Source organism: Mus musculus, chromosome 8 (assembly GCF_000001635.26).
Source record: "Mus musculus strain C57BL/6J chromosome 8, GRCm38.p6 C57BL/6J".
Lineage (NCBI taxonomy): Eukaryota > Metazoa > Chordata > Mammalia > Rodentia > Muridae > Mus > Mus musculus.
Genome location: NC_000074.6, coordinates 31,089,085 through 31,105,524, shown reverse-complemented (window position 1 = coordinate 31,105,524; position 16,440 = coordinate 31,089,085). Strand labels below are relative to the sequence as shown.

Here is a 16,440-nt window from a genome sequence, read left to right as displayed (position 1 = left end):
AAGCTGCACCCCCAACCCTGAGACCTAGTATTTCAAATAGATTTTACTGGGAGAACAGGTAAGGGGGCCCACAGCGCTTCACAGAAATAGTTCCATTTTTGTCTTACACACGCAGGCTTTGCTTTGGTCTTTTTTTATTACAAGAGATTGGAAATCCGTGTGTGCCGAGGACACATATGACCACTGAGGGATATCAGCCCTTGCCATTCGTTTCCAAATACACGATTCTGTGCTAAAGATGGACTTGTAAACTAGCAACCGTCTCCAGCCCTTTGTTTTAGAATAAGAAGAAATAAGTGACTAGGAGGCAAAGAGATACTACATAGAAGCCAGATGCAGGGGCAGGCAAGATGGCATAGTGGTCAGAGTCCTATGCACATGGGTCTTAGTCTAATCCTAGGATTCAACAGACAGCCAACCCCTAAGACGTATCTGTGTGTGTGTGTGTGTGTGTGTGTGTGTGTGTGTGTGTGTGTGTGTGTGTGAGCCACCATGTGGTTGCTGGGAATTGAACTCAGGACCTCTGGAAGACCAGTCAGTGCTCTTAACCACTGAGCCATCCCCCCACCATCCCCACCATGTGTTTTATCCCAAGACTTGGATGGTAAAGGCAAGAGGATCAGGAGTTCTGGCCATCCTGGTCTATATGAAGCTTTGTCAATAAAATGTAGTCAGGAGGAAGGAAGAAAAGAACGGAGGAATTGAAGGAATTGATGGAGGGAGAACAAAGAAGACCAAAACCAGGGCTCAGGTGCAAGCACTGTCAGGTACCCACTGGTGTCTATTGCTTCATCTTCTTGTATTAATGGAATAGCTCTGAGCTTAAATCACACGCATCATTGCTCAACCACACATTGTGCTCCAACGTTATCTTGAAGAGAAATGTAACCAGGGGTCAGAGTTCACACCAGCAGAAGGCAGACAGATGGAAGTAAGGCTCTGTTTCTTCCAAGGAAAAGGTTGTCCCGACCCTCTTGGGTTCCTTTCCCTTGGGTTGGAACACAAGACATGTGACTGGCAAGGATCGGTTGCAATGAACAGAAAACGATCTGTGCAAGAAAGAGGGAAAGAGGGCTGGAGAGATGGCTCAGTGATTAAGAGCAATGAGTGCTCTTCCAGAGGTCATGAGTTCAAATCCCTGCAACCCAGGGTGGCTTACAACCATCTGTAATGAGATCTGATGCCCTCTGCTGGTGTGTCTGAAGACAGCTACAGTGTACTACAGTATACTAAATAAATCTTTAAAGAGAGAGAGAGAGAAATAAAGAGAGAAAGAAAAAAAGAGGGAAAGACCGAGGCCACAGGTGAGGGACGAGGGATCTGTTTCTCCAGGTAGCTTCATGAAGTAAGGCCACCACCATGCCACCTTCTTTGAGATATTTATGAGGCAAAAATAAAATGCATCGTTTGAGCTCCCTAACAATTCCACGTGTCTATGCTGCGGTGGCTGTATTATTTAGTTGTTGCTAAGTAGAAAATGACTCCAAAATTCAGTGGCTTAAAACAAATACTTGAAGCTAGTGAGAGGGCTCAGTGAGTAAGGGCCCCTGTGGCCAAGCCTAATGTCCTGGATTTGATCCCTGGAACCCTAAGGTGGAAGGAGAGAAACGACTCCACTCTTTGTCTTCTGACCTCCTGGCTCCATCCACAACACAATAACTGATAAAAATAAATAGATATAGATAAATAAATACATACATACATACATTGTAAGTGCTGAGCCTGGTACCTCATGTCTTTAATGGAGGCCATAACTAGATTGTAAGACCCTGTCTTAAAAACTACTTGTTCTTCTTAGCCAGGCGTGGTGGCGCAGGCCTTTAATCCCAGCACTCGGGAGGCAGAGGCAGGCAGATTTCTGAGTTCGAGGCCAGCCTGGTCTACAGAGTGAGTTCCAGGACAGCCAAGGCTACACAGAGAAACCCTGTCTCAAAAAACTAAAGAAAAAAAAAACCTACTTGTTCTTGTCTCCTGATTTCCATGGGTCATCTGCAGAGTGTGCCTCAGTGACAGCCTCGGGATCTCTCAGGAGGTGGCAGCCAGTGCTGTGGTTACAAGAGTCAGCAACGTCCACTCTCAGGACGCTGTCCAAGAGACAAATCTGGCTCCTCACCCTGTGGCTTCTCCACAGGTCTTTATGGTATGGTACCAACTTCCCTAAGAGTGAAGTAGAGTGACCAAAAATTAGACTGTTTTTGGTTTTGTTTTGTTTAAAAGACTAGGATCTTTTCCAGTCTGACTCTTTTCATTTAAGGGGGTTGGTTCCTAGCTCCATTAATTTTTCCACAGATGTTACAACTTCCTTTTTCTTTATATCCAAAAAATAAAAAATAAAATAAATCCCACTGTGTATTCTTATCTGTTCTGGTTTTGTTTTTGTTTTGTTATTGCCTTTGTTTTTATTTTTTGAGACAGGGTTTCTCTGTAGCCCTGGCTGTCCTGGAATTCACTTTGTAGACCAGGCTGGCCTTGAACTCAGAAATCCACCTGTCTCTGCCTCCCGAGTGCTGGAATTAAAGGCATGCACCACCACTGCCCGGCAGGTTCTGTTATTTCTGAGTGTGAGAAATATATGGGGAAAAGTCTTCATGGTGAGTCCAAAGGCTTATATTAACCTTTTTTTTTTTTTTTTTTTTTGAGACAGGGTTTCTCTGTATAGCCCTGGCTATCCTGGAACTCACTTTGTAGACCAGGCTGGCCTCAAACTCAGAAATCTGCCTGCCTCTGCCTCCCAAGTTCTGGGGTTAAAGGCGTGTGCCACTACCACCCGACTTTTTTTTTTAATTTTATTTTATTTTTATTAGGTATTTTCCTCGTTTACATTTTCAATGCTATCCCAAAAGTCCGCCATACCCACCCCCCCAAATCCACTACCCACCCACTCCCCCGTTTTGGCCCTGGGGTTCCCCTGTACTGGGGCATATACAGTTTGCAAGTCCAATGGGCCTCTCTTTGCAGTGATGGCCGACTAGGCCATCTTTTGATACATATGCAGCTAGAGTCAAGAGTTCCGGGGTATTGGTTAGTTCATAATGTTGTTCCACCTATAGGGTTGCAGTTCCCTTTAGCTCCTTGGGTAATTTCTCTAGCTCCTCCATTGGGGGCCCTGTGAGCCATCCAATAGCTGACTGTGAGCATCCACTTCTGTGTTTGCTAGGCCCCGGCATAGTCTCACAAGAGACAGCTATATCTGGGTCCTTTCAGCAAAATCTTGCTAGTGTATGCAATGGTGTCAGCGTTTGGGAGCTGATTATGGGATGGATCCCTGCATATGGCAATCACTAGATGGTCTATCCTTTCGTCACAGCTCCAAATTTTGTCTCTGTAGCTCCTTCAATGGGTGTTTTGTTCCCATTTCTAAGAAGGGGCAAAGTGTCCACACTTTGGTCTTCGTTCTTCTTGAATTTCATGTGTTTAGCAAATTGTATCTTATATCTTGGGTATCCTAAGTTTCTGGGCTAATATCCACTTATCAGTGAGTACATATTGTGCGAGTTCCTTTGTGTTTGGGTTACCTCACTCAGGATGATGCCCTCCAGGTCCATCCATTTGCCTAGGAATTTCATAAATTCATTTTTTAATAGCTGAGTAGTATTCCATTGTGTACATGTACCACATTTTCTGTATCCATTCCTCTGTTGAGGGGCATCTGGGTTCTTTCCAGCATCTGGCTATTATAAATAAGGCTGCTATGAACATAGTGGAGCATGTGTCCTTCTTACCGGTCACCGCCCGACTTATATTAACATCTTATCAATGCTGTAAAGTTACCACCACGGTCTTGATAGATTAACCAATACACATGGGTTGTTTTACAGCTACGAGAGTCTTGTGTCTGACCGATCTCACTGGACCTGTTTCTAGCAGGGGCCCATGGGGGCTGCATGTGTAACCCTCTGGGGGCCAGCATAATTGTAAGGTAGCTACCAGCCTTGTTCCAGATGCGTCTGTCTCTTTGGGCTCCCCAGTAGCAGTTTACTCGTGAGCTGTGCTGCCGTGGCACCTCCCAGCTGGGATTAGTTACAGGGGTGAAGAGCTGGGCAAACATTCCTCCCCTTCCCCAGGGACTTCTAAGTCTCCGACGAGGGCAGTTTCAAGGGTTTGAGTCAATACTGAAAAGGGGGAGGCTGGAGACAAGAGAAGGACCTGATGACTAGATAGACTGGAATCAGAGGGTTCCAGAGGGCTGCGGCTCGGTCAGCTGAAGACTCAGGCTGCTGCATCTAACACAGTCGTGTGAGGCCCAAACATTCAACTGCCCAACGAGAGGGCAGAGGAAACTGGATATTGAGCCTGTTTTTGTAGGTAGGAGCCAGATCATTTATGACAGGTGTCACATATCTGGGTTTGGAGGATGGGGCCGTGTGATAATTATGCTGCGGGCTCCTCTGGTCCCATGTGAACCAGACAGGGAGTTGTAATCATTAGAAAAGACCCGGTGCTCCTCAATCCACGGCTACCTCAGATGTACAACCAAGTAAGAGGGGCCTGCTGGTTCTTAAACACCGGGGCAGTTGCTCTGTAGTAACTCTTTCCCCTTACACCTAATAATCCCCCCACCCCACGCATGCACGTATGCATGCACGCATGTGCGCGTCAGGAGACCGGATATGAACTGAAGGCCAAGCTTGGCACTACGAGTTGTTGAATGTAAAGACTCTAGAACAGTGGTCAGTGGTTCTCAACCTCCCCGATACTGTTCCTTATGTTGTGGTGACCCCAACTATATAATTATTTCCATTGCTCCTTTATAACTGTAATTTTGCTAGTGTTATGAAGAGTGATGTAAACACCCCTGTTTTCCGACGGTCTAGGGTGAACCCCTGTGAAAAGGTCACTTGACACCAAAGTGTTGAGAAACATGGCTCTAGAGCCAGAGAACCCAGGCTTAAATTATAGTTTTTTTTTCTCCATTTTTCTATTTGCATGACCTTGGGCACACTAGTTAGCCTCTGTTTTCCTATGACTAAGCAATGGCACCTACATTATGTCACAACACAAGGGTTAGTATCTCTAAACACAGATATATGCTTCCCTGTCTTTAAGAATATAGTGGTTACTTTTTTTTAAAAAAATTATTTATGGTTATATGTGGGTCTGTGTATGTTCACATGCTGGAGAAGGTCAGAGTGAGGTCAGATCCCTTGGCTAGCCTTACATATATAATTGTCAATTACCTGCTGTGGGTGGTGGGAATCAAACTCATGTCATGTGCTGGAACAATATACATCCTTAACTGCTGAGCCGTCTCTCCAGCCCCGTGTTGGTTAGTTTTTAACTGCCTATTCGACACAACCTACAATTTTCTCAGAAGAGCGTCTTAATGAGGAATTATATGATAATTAGCCAAATTACTTTGAGAAAGAAACATCAGATAACGAACTCTCAAAAGAGTTTTGGTACAAGCTGAAGTTAAGTTCCTAATGAGGAATTATTTAGACCAGATTGGCCTGTGGACAAGTTGGGGGTTGGGGGTGGTGAGTGGGTCATTGACAGGGAGACCCAGTCCATTATGAGAGGCACCATTCCCTATGTTGAGCCCCGGACTGTGAAAGATTAGAGAAAGCTTGGGCTGAGAATTAGAGCAAACAAGCAACAATCCTTAGATTTATTCTCTCTCTGCTTTTGACAGTGGACATTGATGTTTTAAGTTTCTGCCTTGCCCAGGAAACAGTGGGCAGTGACCTGAAAAGGCAAGTCAATAAAGCCCCCTTGTCCCTAAGTCGACTTCTGGCAAGATGTCTCATCAAAGCATCAGAAATCAAGCTAGGAATTTAACGAATAACAGCATCTAATCCATTCTGGAAGATAATCTCAAAATGCGTTCTTTAGAAGTGAGAGTCAAATTCTCAAGCTACTCATCATGAAAACAAACACAAAACCTTTCAGGCCACAGTCAGACTGAACAAATATGCAGGTGGCCACTGGAACATGTTATTAGTAATACACATTTTAGATTAAAAAAAAAGATTTTTGTATGTATGCATGTATGTATGTATGTATGTATGTATGTATGTATGTATGTATGTATATGAGTACACTGTAGCTGTACAGATGGTTGTGAGCCATCATGTGGTTGCTGGGAATTGAACTCAGGACCTCTGTTCACTCTGGCCCCGCTCACTCCTTCCCAAAAAAGATTTATTTATTATTATATGTAAGTACACTATAGCTGTCTTCAGACACACCAGAAGAGGGCGTCAGATCTCATTACAGATGGTTATAAGCCACCATATGGTTGCTGGGACTTGAACTCAGGACCTTCGGAAGAGCATTCATTGCTCTTAACCACTGAGCCATCTCTCCAGCCCGCATTGTAGATTTTAAAGAAAGATGACCATTCTATTGCATGCTATACTGCTGTAATCATAGTTACAGTGGATCCTTCTGTGAGCGTGAATTATTTATAGTCGTCGTCGTCGTCATCATCATCACCATCACCATCACCATCACCATCACCATCACCATCATCTGTTGTGCTAAGGCTTGAATACAGGCTCTCTTGCAAAAAAAAAAATGTACGCAAGTGTTCTACCACTAAGTCATATTCCCATCCGTTATTTTTAATTATGTTTAATTCATTTGACACTTTCTAAATATTGATTGTGGGGCTGGAGAGATGGCTCAGCTGTTAAGAGCACTGACTGCTCTTCCAGAGGTCCTGAGTTCAATTCCCAGCAGCCACAAGGTGGCTCACAACCATCTGTAATGGGATTCGATGCCCTCTTCTGGTGTGTCTGAAGACAGCTACAGTGTACTCAGCTACATTAAACAAACAAACAAACAAACAAACAAATCAACCTTTGGAAAAAAATTGATTGTGAAATGTTCTATGTAATGATGCCCTGCCTCAATGTCTCAACGCCCTGTACTGGGATTATACACATGTGTGCTACCATGCCAGGCTTTGGCTCATGGCTCTAGTAGGAAACCAACCTATTTTGATTAGAATCCGCATTTCTGATGAAGGCTTCTCTCTGTCCTTTTGATAAATGGGTCCTCAGAGGATACCACACTTTGAATCCTTAGCGAATGAGCCTGCTATCCCCTCATCTCACAGGTCTCCCTGGAGAGTCAGGATCTGCATATTCTGAGGTGTGAATTCTGCTTCCCATAAATATGGAGGAATGCAGTATTGGCCAGCCTGTAGGGTAAGCGGAAATACGACAAATGCAGATGGTTGGGAACAAATAGCTCTTGGTCTGAAAGGACCGGGTCAGAAGAGAACCACTCGAACTAGGTTCAAACCAGAGAACTCCCTCTCTGTCTCAAGAGATGGGGAAAGTTTTGTAAAAGGTGGAGCTAGAGCCCGTGGCCATTTAGATGCGAAGCTGAGTCTTACCTATGAAATGACCACGATCGTCCCATGGAAGAAGCCAGAACCACTGTCTGGAAACGAGACTAAGAGGTGGTGAATCCCGTTGGCTGAAATGTTCAAGCAAGGGCTTGGTGCTGCACAGAGGTGAGACAGATGTCTGTGCCTCTTGGACAGTCGAGCTGCAATCTGTGAAGGAGCCTCCCAGCTTTAGATGAAGTAAAACACAGAAATAGAGCTAGGACATTAACGAATAACAATCTAGAATCCACCCTGGAAGATAATCCTGAAACTCGTTCTTTATCCATATATTCTCTAGAAGCCACACTTTGTGAGAGTCACTTCTAGCTTCTACGCTCTGGAGTAGTTATACACTTTTATACACTTCGTATATAAGTGTCTTGAAAACTTTTAGTGCATACTTTTGTGAGAGTCTGTGTGTGTGTGTGTAAGAGAGAGAGAAAATGTGTGTGTATGTGTGTGTGTGTGTGTGTGTGTGTGTGTGTGAGGGAGGGAGAGAGAGAGAGAAGGGAGAGAGAGAGAGAGAGAGAGAGAGGGAGAGAGAAAGAGAGGGAGAGAGAGAGGGAGAGAAAGAAAGAGAGGGAGAGAGAGAGAGAGAGAGAGCGTTACAGCATACACCTATCTTGCTGGCTCATTTCCCCCCTGTATGTTTTCCTTGCGCTTTCTCTATCCCCTTTTTCCATTCTGACATATACTATCAGAATAAAAGAGAACATGGTTTACTTTTTCTCTAGAGTTGCGATGACTTCCTGGTAGTTGAGATAGCATGTTCTTCCTGCTTGTCTACACTCCTCTGAGCAAAACCTAGAAGGATCTGTCCCTTAAACTTTGGCGCCTACAGTAGAACACTTAGGCTAATCTTGATTTAGGATTAGTATTCTGTTGTCTCATCACCCCTAGGAGCCAGAGAGACCTATCCTTGGAAGATGAAAGGTCCCTGGGTGGCTCACCTCTGGACAGTACTGCCAAATAGCTGCAGACATCCAGATTTTGGTCCTCTGCTGCCCCCTTGTGGATAAGTTGGAAATAACAGCTCAAGCTTTCATAGTGTTGTATAAGAATTGGTGAAGGGTTTGGTGGCTAGAAAGTGAGCCAGGGGTTCCCAGAAGGAAGGGGTCAAACTGTTAATAACGCCAAGACACTTTCTTCTTTTTCACCTCTTTATTTTTTTTTAACTCCAGACGCATGGTTTTCAGTGAGACTATGACCACCTAAAAGACTCCAAGTTATTTGACCCTGAGCAGCTCCCGTAGGGTGTCATGTCAGTCCTCACACACCTCCCTCTTCCTGGAGTTGCACAGCTATAACCTACAACCTGCTCCCTCTGCATTGGTGGCTTTCACACCACTCCATCACTGACCGACCGACTCTAATGTTGCTTTCTGCAACCTGTACCACCTTCCTTCACATCTATGTGTCTGCAACCCTGACATCCCCACTGCTCACGTACTTCAGGGCAGTGGTCCTTTGTTTGGGGGGGGGCACTTGAACACAATGAGGGGAAGAGATTCTGAGTCATTTGGGCACACCCTGCTCTAACCCAGGACTGGCCTAACCACACAACCATCCTCTTACAGCTCAGCTGCTTCCTTCCCAGGTCAGCAGCCCCTACCCATCACACTGCCCAACCTGGCTCTCCATCCCCATCCCCAAAGAGCCACAGTGGTCTTGGGGCTCTTCACTCTCCTGCTGCTGAGGGAGGATGGGTTGTCTGGTCTTTCTACTACCTGTCACTTGGGTTTTCTCTTCCCAGCTGGGAGCCAGGAAACCACCCAGAGACCTGGCCTGGTTCCTTTCAGTTCATGCCTCTAGACCCTGCCGCAGCCTACGGTCCAGGGCTAGGAGCTGCCTCAAGAAGCCCCGGTTGGGGGTGATGCCTCGGTGGTCCTTGACTTTCTTGATGGCCTCCACAAGGGTGAAGTGGTGATACAGCATGAGGTAGGCCAGCACCAGGGTAGCGGATCTGCTCACTCCCACCGCACAGTGCACCAGGATCTTCCCTGGGAAGAGGAAGGCAGAAACATCTGAGAGACTGCTGGGGGGCGAAGGGGGGGGCTGCGAGAGGCTAGGGAGAGCTCAGCATGGTCCACTAGGCTGTAAGCCCGTGGCATATGGAGACAGGACTGGGTGAGGAAGAGTGGTGCCGAGAATGTAGATCCTGGGCTGGTGAGATGGGTCCCTGGGTAAAGGCATTTTCCACGCAAGCCTAACAACCTGAGTTTTATCCCTAGAAACCATGTAAAGAGACCTGACACCACAAAATTGTCCCCATGGCTTCTGCAGATACAGCATGGGACATATATGTGCACGCTCTACACACACATGCGCATTCCTATGTGCACACGCACACAAACACATACACACGCATGTATGCTTAATAGCTGAGCATGTATGTATGCATTTAGGATGAGCAAGTCCCTGAGCTGGATTCCCAGCACTTCAAGACAAGTAACGAGGGTCCCTGGCAGAGGGGAGAGGCCTGGGAAAAAAAAGAATAGAAAGGGCATTCTGAAGCCTCCTATCTTTGCCTCTCCAGTGCTAGGAGACAGCAGCACCCTTGCCTGATAAGTGCTTTACAGACCGAGCCATCCCCTCAGACCCTTCTTAACTCTTCTTTCATGGTTTCAGTTTCTTTTTGGTATCTGAGACTGAGTCTTGATTCATTGTTCAGGCTCAGTTCAAGCTTGGGTTCCAACAGGGCTGCTGTGGAGGTCTCTGGAGTAGCTGGGACTGATGGGCACGTGACATTATACCCTATTTGTCCACTTGTCTATCTTGTTGTTTCCCTCAACTACTGAATATATGTTTATCTACATATACAATTGTTTCTTCATATTCCGAGTGGACTGATCCCAGGACAACCTACACATTACTAACACACATGCAGATTCTCAATTCCCACATAGAAAATGATACAGCCTTTGTATAAAAACCTACACAGCCCCGTGATATACTTTTGGTCATCTCTAGATTACTTGTGTCCACTAATAAAATGCAAATTCTCTATAAATAGATGTCACGCTATACTATCTGCAGAATAATGAAAAGATAGCCGGGTGTGGTGGCTCACGCCTTTAATCCCAGCACTTGGGAGGCAGAGGCAGGTGGATTTCTGAGTTCGAGGCCAACCTGGTCTACAAAGTGAGTTCCAGGACAGCCAGGGCTACACAGAGAAACTCTGTCTCTAAAAAACCAGAAACCAAAACCAACCAACCAAACAAACAAAAAGAAATAAAGAAGTTTAGACATTCTGTATGTATGTCTGCCCCCATATATTTTCAGTCTGCTGTTGGTTGAAACTAGTGATGTGGAAGTCAAGCAATACAGAGGGCTAACAGTGTTTCCTGGACAACTAAGAATTTAAGAACCACGTTTAAGGTTAAAAATGACAGGAAAGCATGGAAACATATTTTTTTAAAAACTGACACTTGTAAGTTTAGCATCTAGGAGCAGCTTGCCATGGGTAGATGGCCCTAAAATATGCCCTTCATCACTTTTTAATATACTAGCCTGAAAAAGATAGTTGAAAGGATTTTTTTTTTCCTTAGTGTTAGGTCCTATGCATTTTGTCTTAATTTTGTTTTGTTTTTGTTTTAAATGTATGTATTTATTTATTTTATATATGTGAGTACACTGTAGCTGTCTTCAGACACACCAGAGCAGGGCATCGGTTCCCAGTACAGATGGTTGTGAGCCACCAGGTTGTTGCTGGGCATTGAACTCAGCATCTCTGGAAGAACTAGTCAGTGCTCTTAACTGCTGAGCCATCTCTCCAGCCCATCTTATGGTTAAACTTTTGCTCCATCCTTGATCCCCCCCCCCCCCCGGGGCTTCTAAATGCCACACCTGATTTTTATTTTTCTTCTTTTCTGCTTTTCCTTCCTACCTCCTGGCTGGCTCAGCGCCCGATGGATGAAGTCCGCAGCCGTCTGAAAGTGGATGCTCATATCAAAGGCTGGAGAGTCGTGCGCCTCCACACCCAGGTAGCGGATGCCCAGTCCCTCATAGGCCTCGGGGGTGCCTCGCCACCTGTTGTGTGAGGCGTTGAGCACGTGGGTGATGCCCAGGCGCCGAAGCTCACGGCGGTTGTTGGCCATGTCCCTGTGTTAAAGAGAAGTTAGAAGGGGCATAGGGAAGCCCATGGTACCAGGAAACTTGGCTAGGTGCTGTTGTTGGCTGTGTACCTCTGCTGTACTTACTAACGAGGTGGAAGAGAGGAAAATGGCTAGTGACTCGGGTCGGGGTGAAGATGGCTATCATCAAATACTGGGAAGTGGAATTTTCACTGCCCTGTAGGATTCTAAAGGGCTAGGATCAAAGGATTCAAGAAAAACCAGTTTCGATTTCACGTGAGGAAGTGCACATTAGATAGAGCGCTCTAGCTGACCAGAGGCTAGAACACTTCAAGAAAGACTGATTTTCCTAAACAACAAACCAAACCAAACCAAACCAACCAACCAGCCAAACAAAGCCAGGAGTGGTGGCACACGCCTTTAATCCCAGCACTTAGGGGAGGCAGAGGCAGGCTGATTTCTGAGTTCAAGGCCAGCCTGGTCTACAGAGTGAGTTCCAGGACAGCCAGGGCTACACAGAGAAACCCTGTCTTGAAAAACAAAACACAAACAAACAAACAAACCCAAACCCAAACCCAAAACCAAAACCAAACAAAACAACCCCAAAGATTGATTTTCCTGACACCAGGGTGTTCAAACAGGGAGAAGTCCTCAGTGGACTGACCTGGGGAGTACTGTGGAGGGAGCTGTATGTACATCAGGGGCTTTGTTAAGCCTGCTCTGCTCATATTTCATGCCTTTAATTGGCTGTAATTTCATGGTATGATGTGTGTGGTCTGCTTAGCCTATACAGCACCCTGGATTCAGTCCCCAGAACCAATAAATGAGTGCACAGTCTGGAGAGACGGCTCAGTGGTTAAGAACACTGGATGATCTTCCAGAGGGCTTGAGTTGGACTCCCAGCTTCCACATAGTGGCTCACAACCATCTATAACATGGAGTCCCATGGAGTCCAAAGCCTTCCTTTGGTGCGCAGACGTATTTGCAGGCAAAGAATCCCACATACATAAAACACACAAATAATAAGTCTCTGATAATCTGTAGAGTCTGAGAGTCGTTCCTTAGCCTGCTATTGCCTTATATTTTCCTTGACACCTGCGAACCTCTTCTGTTTGCTTACTAGTTACTCCAGGGCTCTTGCTTACTTTAATATATAGTCACCTTCATTCCCCTGACCCAGCAGCTTAGTGGCTGGCATCCCTCAAGCCAGATGGCAGACATGATGAGCACAGACAGGATATCTACTGACAACTCCCTATCTAGAAAGGGCACTGAGCCCAACCTGAAAACTCCTGGTACTTCTGCTTCTAGCCTGTATGACCTTGATCCAGCCACAACTTTTCCAACTTCCCTTTCCCTCATCCGTGACCCAGGGACAGTGACCTCCAATTTCACAAAGCTGTAGTGAAGATTAAAGTTGAAAATGCATATGCAAAAAAAAACAAACAAAAAAACAAAAAACAAAACAAAACAAAAAACCAAAAACCCCCAAACCAAAAAACCCCAAAACCAACCAACCAAACCCCAAACCCAAACCCAACCAACCAACCAAACAACCCAAAAATTCTCACATAGTGGAGACAAAAAGGGAATGTTCTGCATTTAATAACTCTCTCTTCATGACCTTTAACTGTGGTGGCTTTGCTTGGTCTCCCTTTCAGCTTCCTGCCTACTGTTTCTGTCTTAGTGGCTACCTTTCCCCAAAGCCATGGCACAATAGCTGGAAGCTCAGAACAATGTGTCATTGTCAGTAGCGTTGGCACATGATACGCGATCTTTCCTAAATGGGTAACAGCATTTCCTAAACTGAGTTTCTCTGCCCAGAGCTGAGTACTTTAATAATTCCCTCCAAATCCCTCGAGCCCTCAAGATTCTACTGTTTGTCCATGTATCTGTTCCCTTTAGTCTTCAGCCTGGAATCAGTAAGGTAAGTCTGCCTGTCACCCTCCACTTTCCTCCTTGTACATACATGCACACACGCAGGCACGGTCTGTCCCCGGTCACCCATTACTTACTGGTCTCCGAGGTAGAGGCCCGGCCAGACTTCGTCAGCATGGTTACAGGCTGTCTTGCCTGTGTAGAGGAGCCTTTCCAACTCAAAGACGTTGAGGAAGGGATGGTGAACAGAGGGCATCTCCTCCAGGCTCCCTCGAGTACGGACAGGGGACCTTGAGCTGCCTCGAGAGAAGCGGGCCATAAAAGTCATGGAGGCCCAGAGCCAGTTACCGGGGCACATTTTCAAGGTGGCAGGAACTGTGGCCAATGTGGAGTGGTTTCAGTGATGATGGGCTCCGTCACCAGGTAGGTGTCGCTGGAAGCAAAAGGATGTCGGGTACACGTGAGTGAGTCCAGAGCAACTAATTCCTTTCCTCCCCATAGGTCTGGGCCCTGGGGAGTAGGTTCTTAGCTGAGAGAAGGCAAGGCTAGCCCAGAGGCTCAAATGCCTCCCTTCTCAAGCTGCTGTGGGTCCCTCCATTAAGCTCTGGCTCTGCCACACAAGGAGGTGGGAGTCACGTGTCCTTGTTTACGAGAAGAAGGAGCTAGCTGCCCAGCTGCTGGGTTTCTCCTCCCCTGCCCCACCCCCCACTGCCAGCCAACACAGAAACGTACTGACATATACACACTGGATGCTTTGGTGCGTCTACACCCTGCCTGGACACTTGTCAGCCCGAATCTGGGTCTCATCTGCCTGGGGTTATGGGCAGAGAGTCTAGGGAGCTCGGGAGGGGATGGAAACGGCTGTAGAGCCATCCAGAGAGAATCATCAGGAAGGTAACAGCAGCTGGGACCATGACATAAGCCAGATATGCCTCCTGGAGCACATTAACCCATGCCTGCCCCCACATGTCTCAAAGATAAGCTTTTCACGGGGGGGGGGGAGGGCATTGTGTGTGTGTGTCGGGGGCGGGGGGGGCGAGGAATGATCTAAAGAGGAAAAGCGAGTTTGGGAAAATACTCGCTGATGGACAGAGAGAGGAAGGCTTGCTTGAATCTGTGCACAGAAGCCTGCGAGTGGGAGGAGCCCCTCCTTTGACTATACCTCATCCCTGGGAAGAGAATTCTGAGTCAAAGCAGGGTTGGAGCTTTGTGTGTCTGTGTCTGGTGGGGGGTAGGGCAGAAGTGGGAAAAGCAAGTGTGGGGAGGGGCTTGGGGGGAGGGGCTGGGAAGAGGGGAGGGGTGTTCCTGCAGGCCCAGGGGCAGCAGGGAGGTTCAGAATGGCCATCTTTGTTGCTGTGGAAATCAACTGATCTTGCACTGCACAAGGAGCAGCGTCAGCCTTAAGGGGCCTAGCAGGTGTGTCTCAGAGTACCTGTGGAGACTAGGAGCTTGGGAAGATGGGCTCCTACTCTGAGCCTCACAGCTGGAAGAGACTGCCTTTGAGGCTTGCCCTAGGACATTTGGGCAGAGAGACAACTGTGGAAGATCTCCATCCATGGTCACTTCCCGCTATGGTCTGGCATGTTAGGTGGGCTAACCTGCAGCATCTCCCCCATCCCCTCCAATTTCCTGTGCTTCCATCAGCCTTAGGGGCCTCAACTGAATGTCCAGCAATAAGAAGCCATCTTGACCCATGGCCTCACAGTGATCCCACCACACGCTCCCAGCTGGCCTAGCTTTCTCTTCTCTAAGGGTCAGTCTTTCAGAACACACCACAAACAGGGGCAGTGGGGTCATAGCTAATAAAGGATGAGTCTCTACTCAGGAGTTCAGGGACAGATAGGTTTTCAATGGTTTGTTTAGAAGAAGCCCAAAAATCCAGTACTACAATCGACACCACCACCACCACCACCACAACCACCCCTCAGCACCTACCTCTACTCCTGGGGCTCAAAGACCCATCCTTTCCCTCCAATAACCTCTCTCAGAATAGATTCTGCTGCCTAAGTGCTGGTGAAAGGCACGGAGACTGGCAGGAGAGAAGAAGCAGGTAGCCGCTGTCCTCTGGACTATTCCTCCTGGTGTAGAGGATTCAAGTTCAGGCTGGAATACACCCCTGGGCCTTTTCCAATCCCATTAACCCGCCACCAGAGGCCCTGGCCGCTGCCCCCCTCCCTCCGTCTGCTGTCGCGGTAGTAACAGGTTCGTGGCTGTCGCCTTAGCCTTGTGCCAACCCAGACAGCCTGGCGCAGCGGGGAAGCAGGGCACAGCGAGACGTGCGGCGATGCTCCTGTGAACCTGCCCGGCCCCGACTCTTGTCCCCGCACCCCACATGTCTCTACCTCCTGGTCGCAAGGGTCTCAGATCCCGAGGTGGCCTGCGGGCTCCCGCAGTCCGGTGCCCATGGCTCTTTCGCGGCCCCCGCCGCTGCGCCGCCGCCCCGGCGCGCAGGTGGATGGCAGCTATTTTTACGCCATGACACGCACATCGAAGCAGGTTCCTCTCGGTGTGCGCGCTGGTGACACCCAGGGACACCGTGTCACGCAGCGGTGGGAGCCGCCACACCGCAGCGACACAGCCCGCCCCTGTTTACAGCCCCGCGCAGGCCCGCAGCCCCGCCTCGCGTGCACGCCAGGGCTGCTGCCCTGTAGACCAATGGCAAAGCCTTGTTGCAAGCCTTTCCAGACAGGGTCTATATACACTGCTCGCTCTTCCCAGACAGAATTCATGAATTGCAGACGGCCTGCCCTACTCTTTTCTACGCGCTAGAGAACAATCCTCAGCTACCCTTACTATTAATAGCGTTTACCATATGCTAGGCACTTCACCTGTCTTAGGGGACTTTTATACGCATCAGAGGTGCATCAGACAGGCATCTTCATCTGCATTTGGGGAAGGGAAGATACTGAAGTACAGAGAGGCTAAGTCCAGGTCAGCAGCTAGGTATTGATAGAGCCAAGCATCCGAGGATGGTAATGAGACCCCCAAGTTCATGCTATGACTCTTCCAACCGTGCTGCCCATTCAAGGGAGTATGCACTTTGCATTTCAACCAGAAAGCCATTTCTGCATTTTACAACTGTACACTCAACCCAGCCCTGAAGAAATTAATCGTCATTTCTTTCTCACATGATGTCGTTCAGTGGTATCTGCT

The 16,440-nt window shown here is 47.5% G+C and overlaps 1 protein-coding gene across 2 annotated transcripts; it reads right to left on the bottom strand.

Annotated features, from left to right (window-relative positions):
* Positions 1 to 8,478: 8,478 nt before the first annotated feature.
* On the bottom strand, positions 8,479 to 15,998 carry Dusp26 (dual specificity phosphatase 26 (putative)). Of its 2 annotated transcripts, NM_025869.4 has the most exons (5): positions 15,630 to 15,998; positions 15,223 to 15,365; positions 13,425 to 13,720; positions 11,223 to 11,437; positions 8,479 to 9,336 (listed from the first exon to the last, which is right to left on the bottom strand). In NM_025869.4, exons 3-5 carry the CDS (start codon positions 13,643 to 13,645, stop codon positions 9,137 to 9,139), a joined length of 636 nt encoding a protein of 211 aa, NP_080145.1. In that variant the 5' UTR covers positions 13,646 to 13,720; positions 15,223 to 15,365; positions 15,630 to 15,998; the 3' UTR covers positions 8,479 to 9,136. The 2 variants fall into 2 exon arrangements, with proteins under 2 accessions (NP_080145.1, NP_001344152.1); NM_001357223.1 differs by lacking the exons at positions 15,223 to 15,365; positions 15,630 to 15,998 and having other exon boundaries at positions 13,425 to 13,875.
* Positions 15,999 to 16,440: the final 442 nt, after the last annotated feature.

Excerpts from the sequence above, each read along its gene's own strand:
- Dusp26 (NM_025869.4), bottom strand. The coding sequence starts at position 13,645 with ATGTGCCCCGGTAACTGGCTCTGGGCCTCCATGACTTTTATGGCCCGC. Across the intron at positions 11,438-13,424 it reads GGCCTCTACCTCGGAGACCA|GGACATGGCCAACAACCGCC; the intron begins GTAAGTAATGGG and ends TCTTTAACACAG. Across the intron at positions 9,337-11,222 it reads GGCGCTGAGCCAGCCAGGAG|GGAAGATCCTGGTGCACTGT; the intron begins GTAGGAAGGAAA and ends TCCTCTTCCCAG.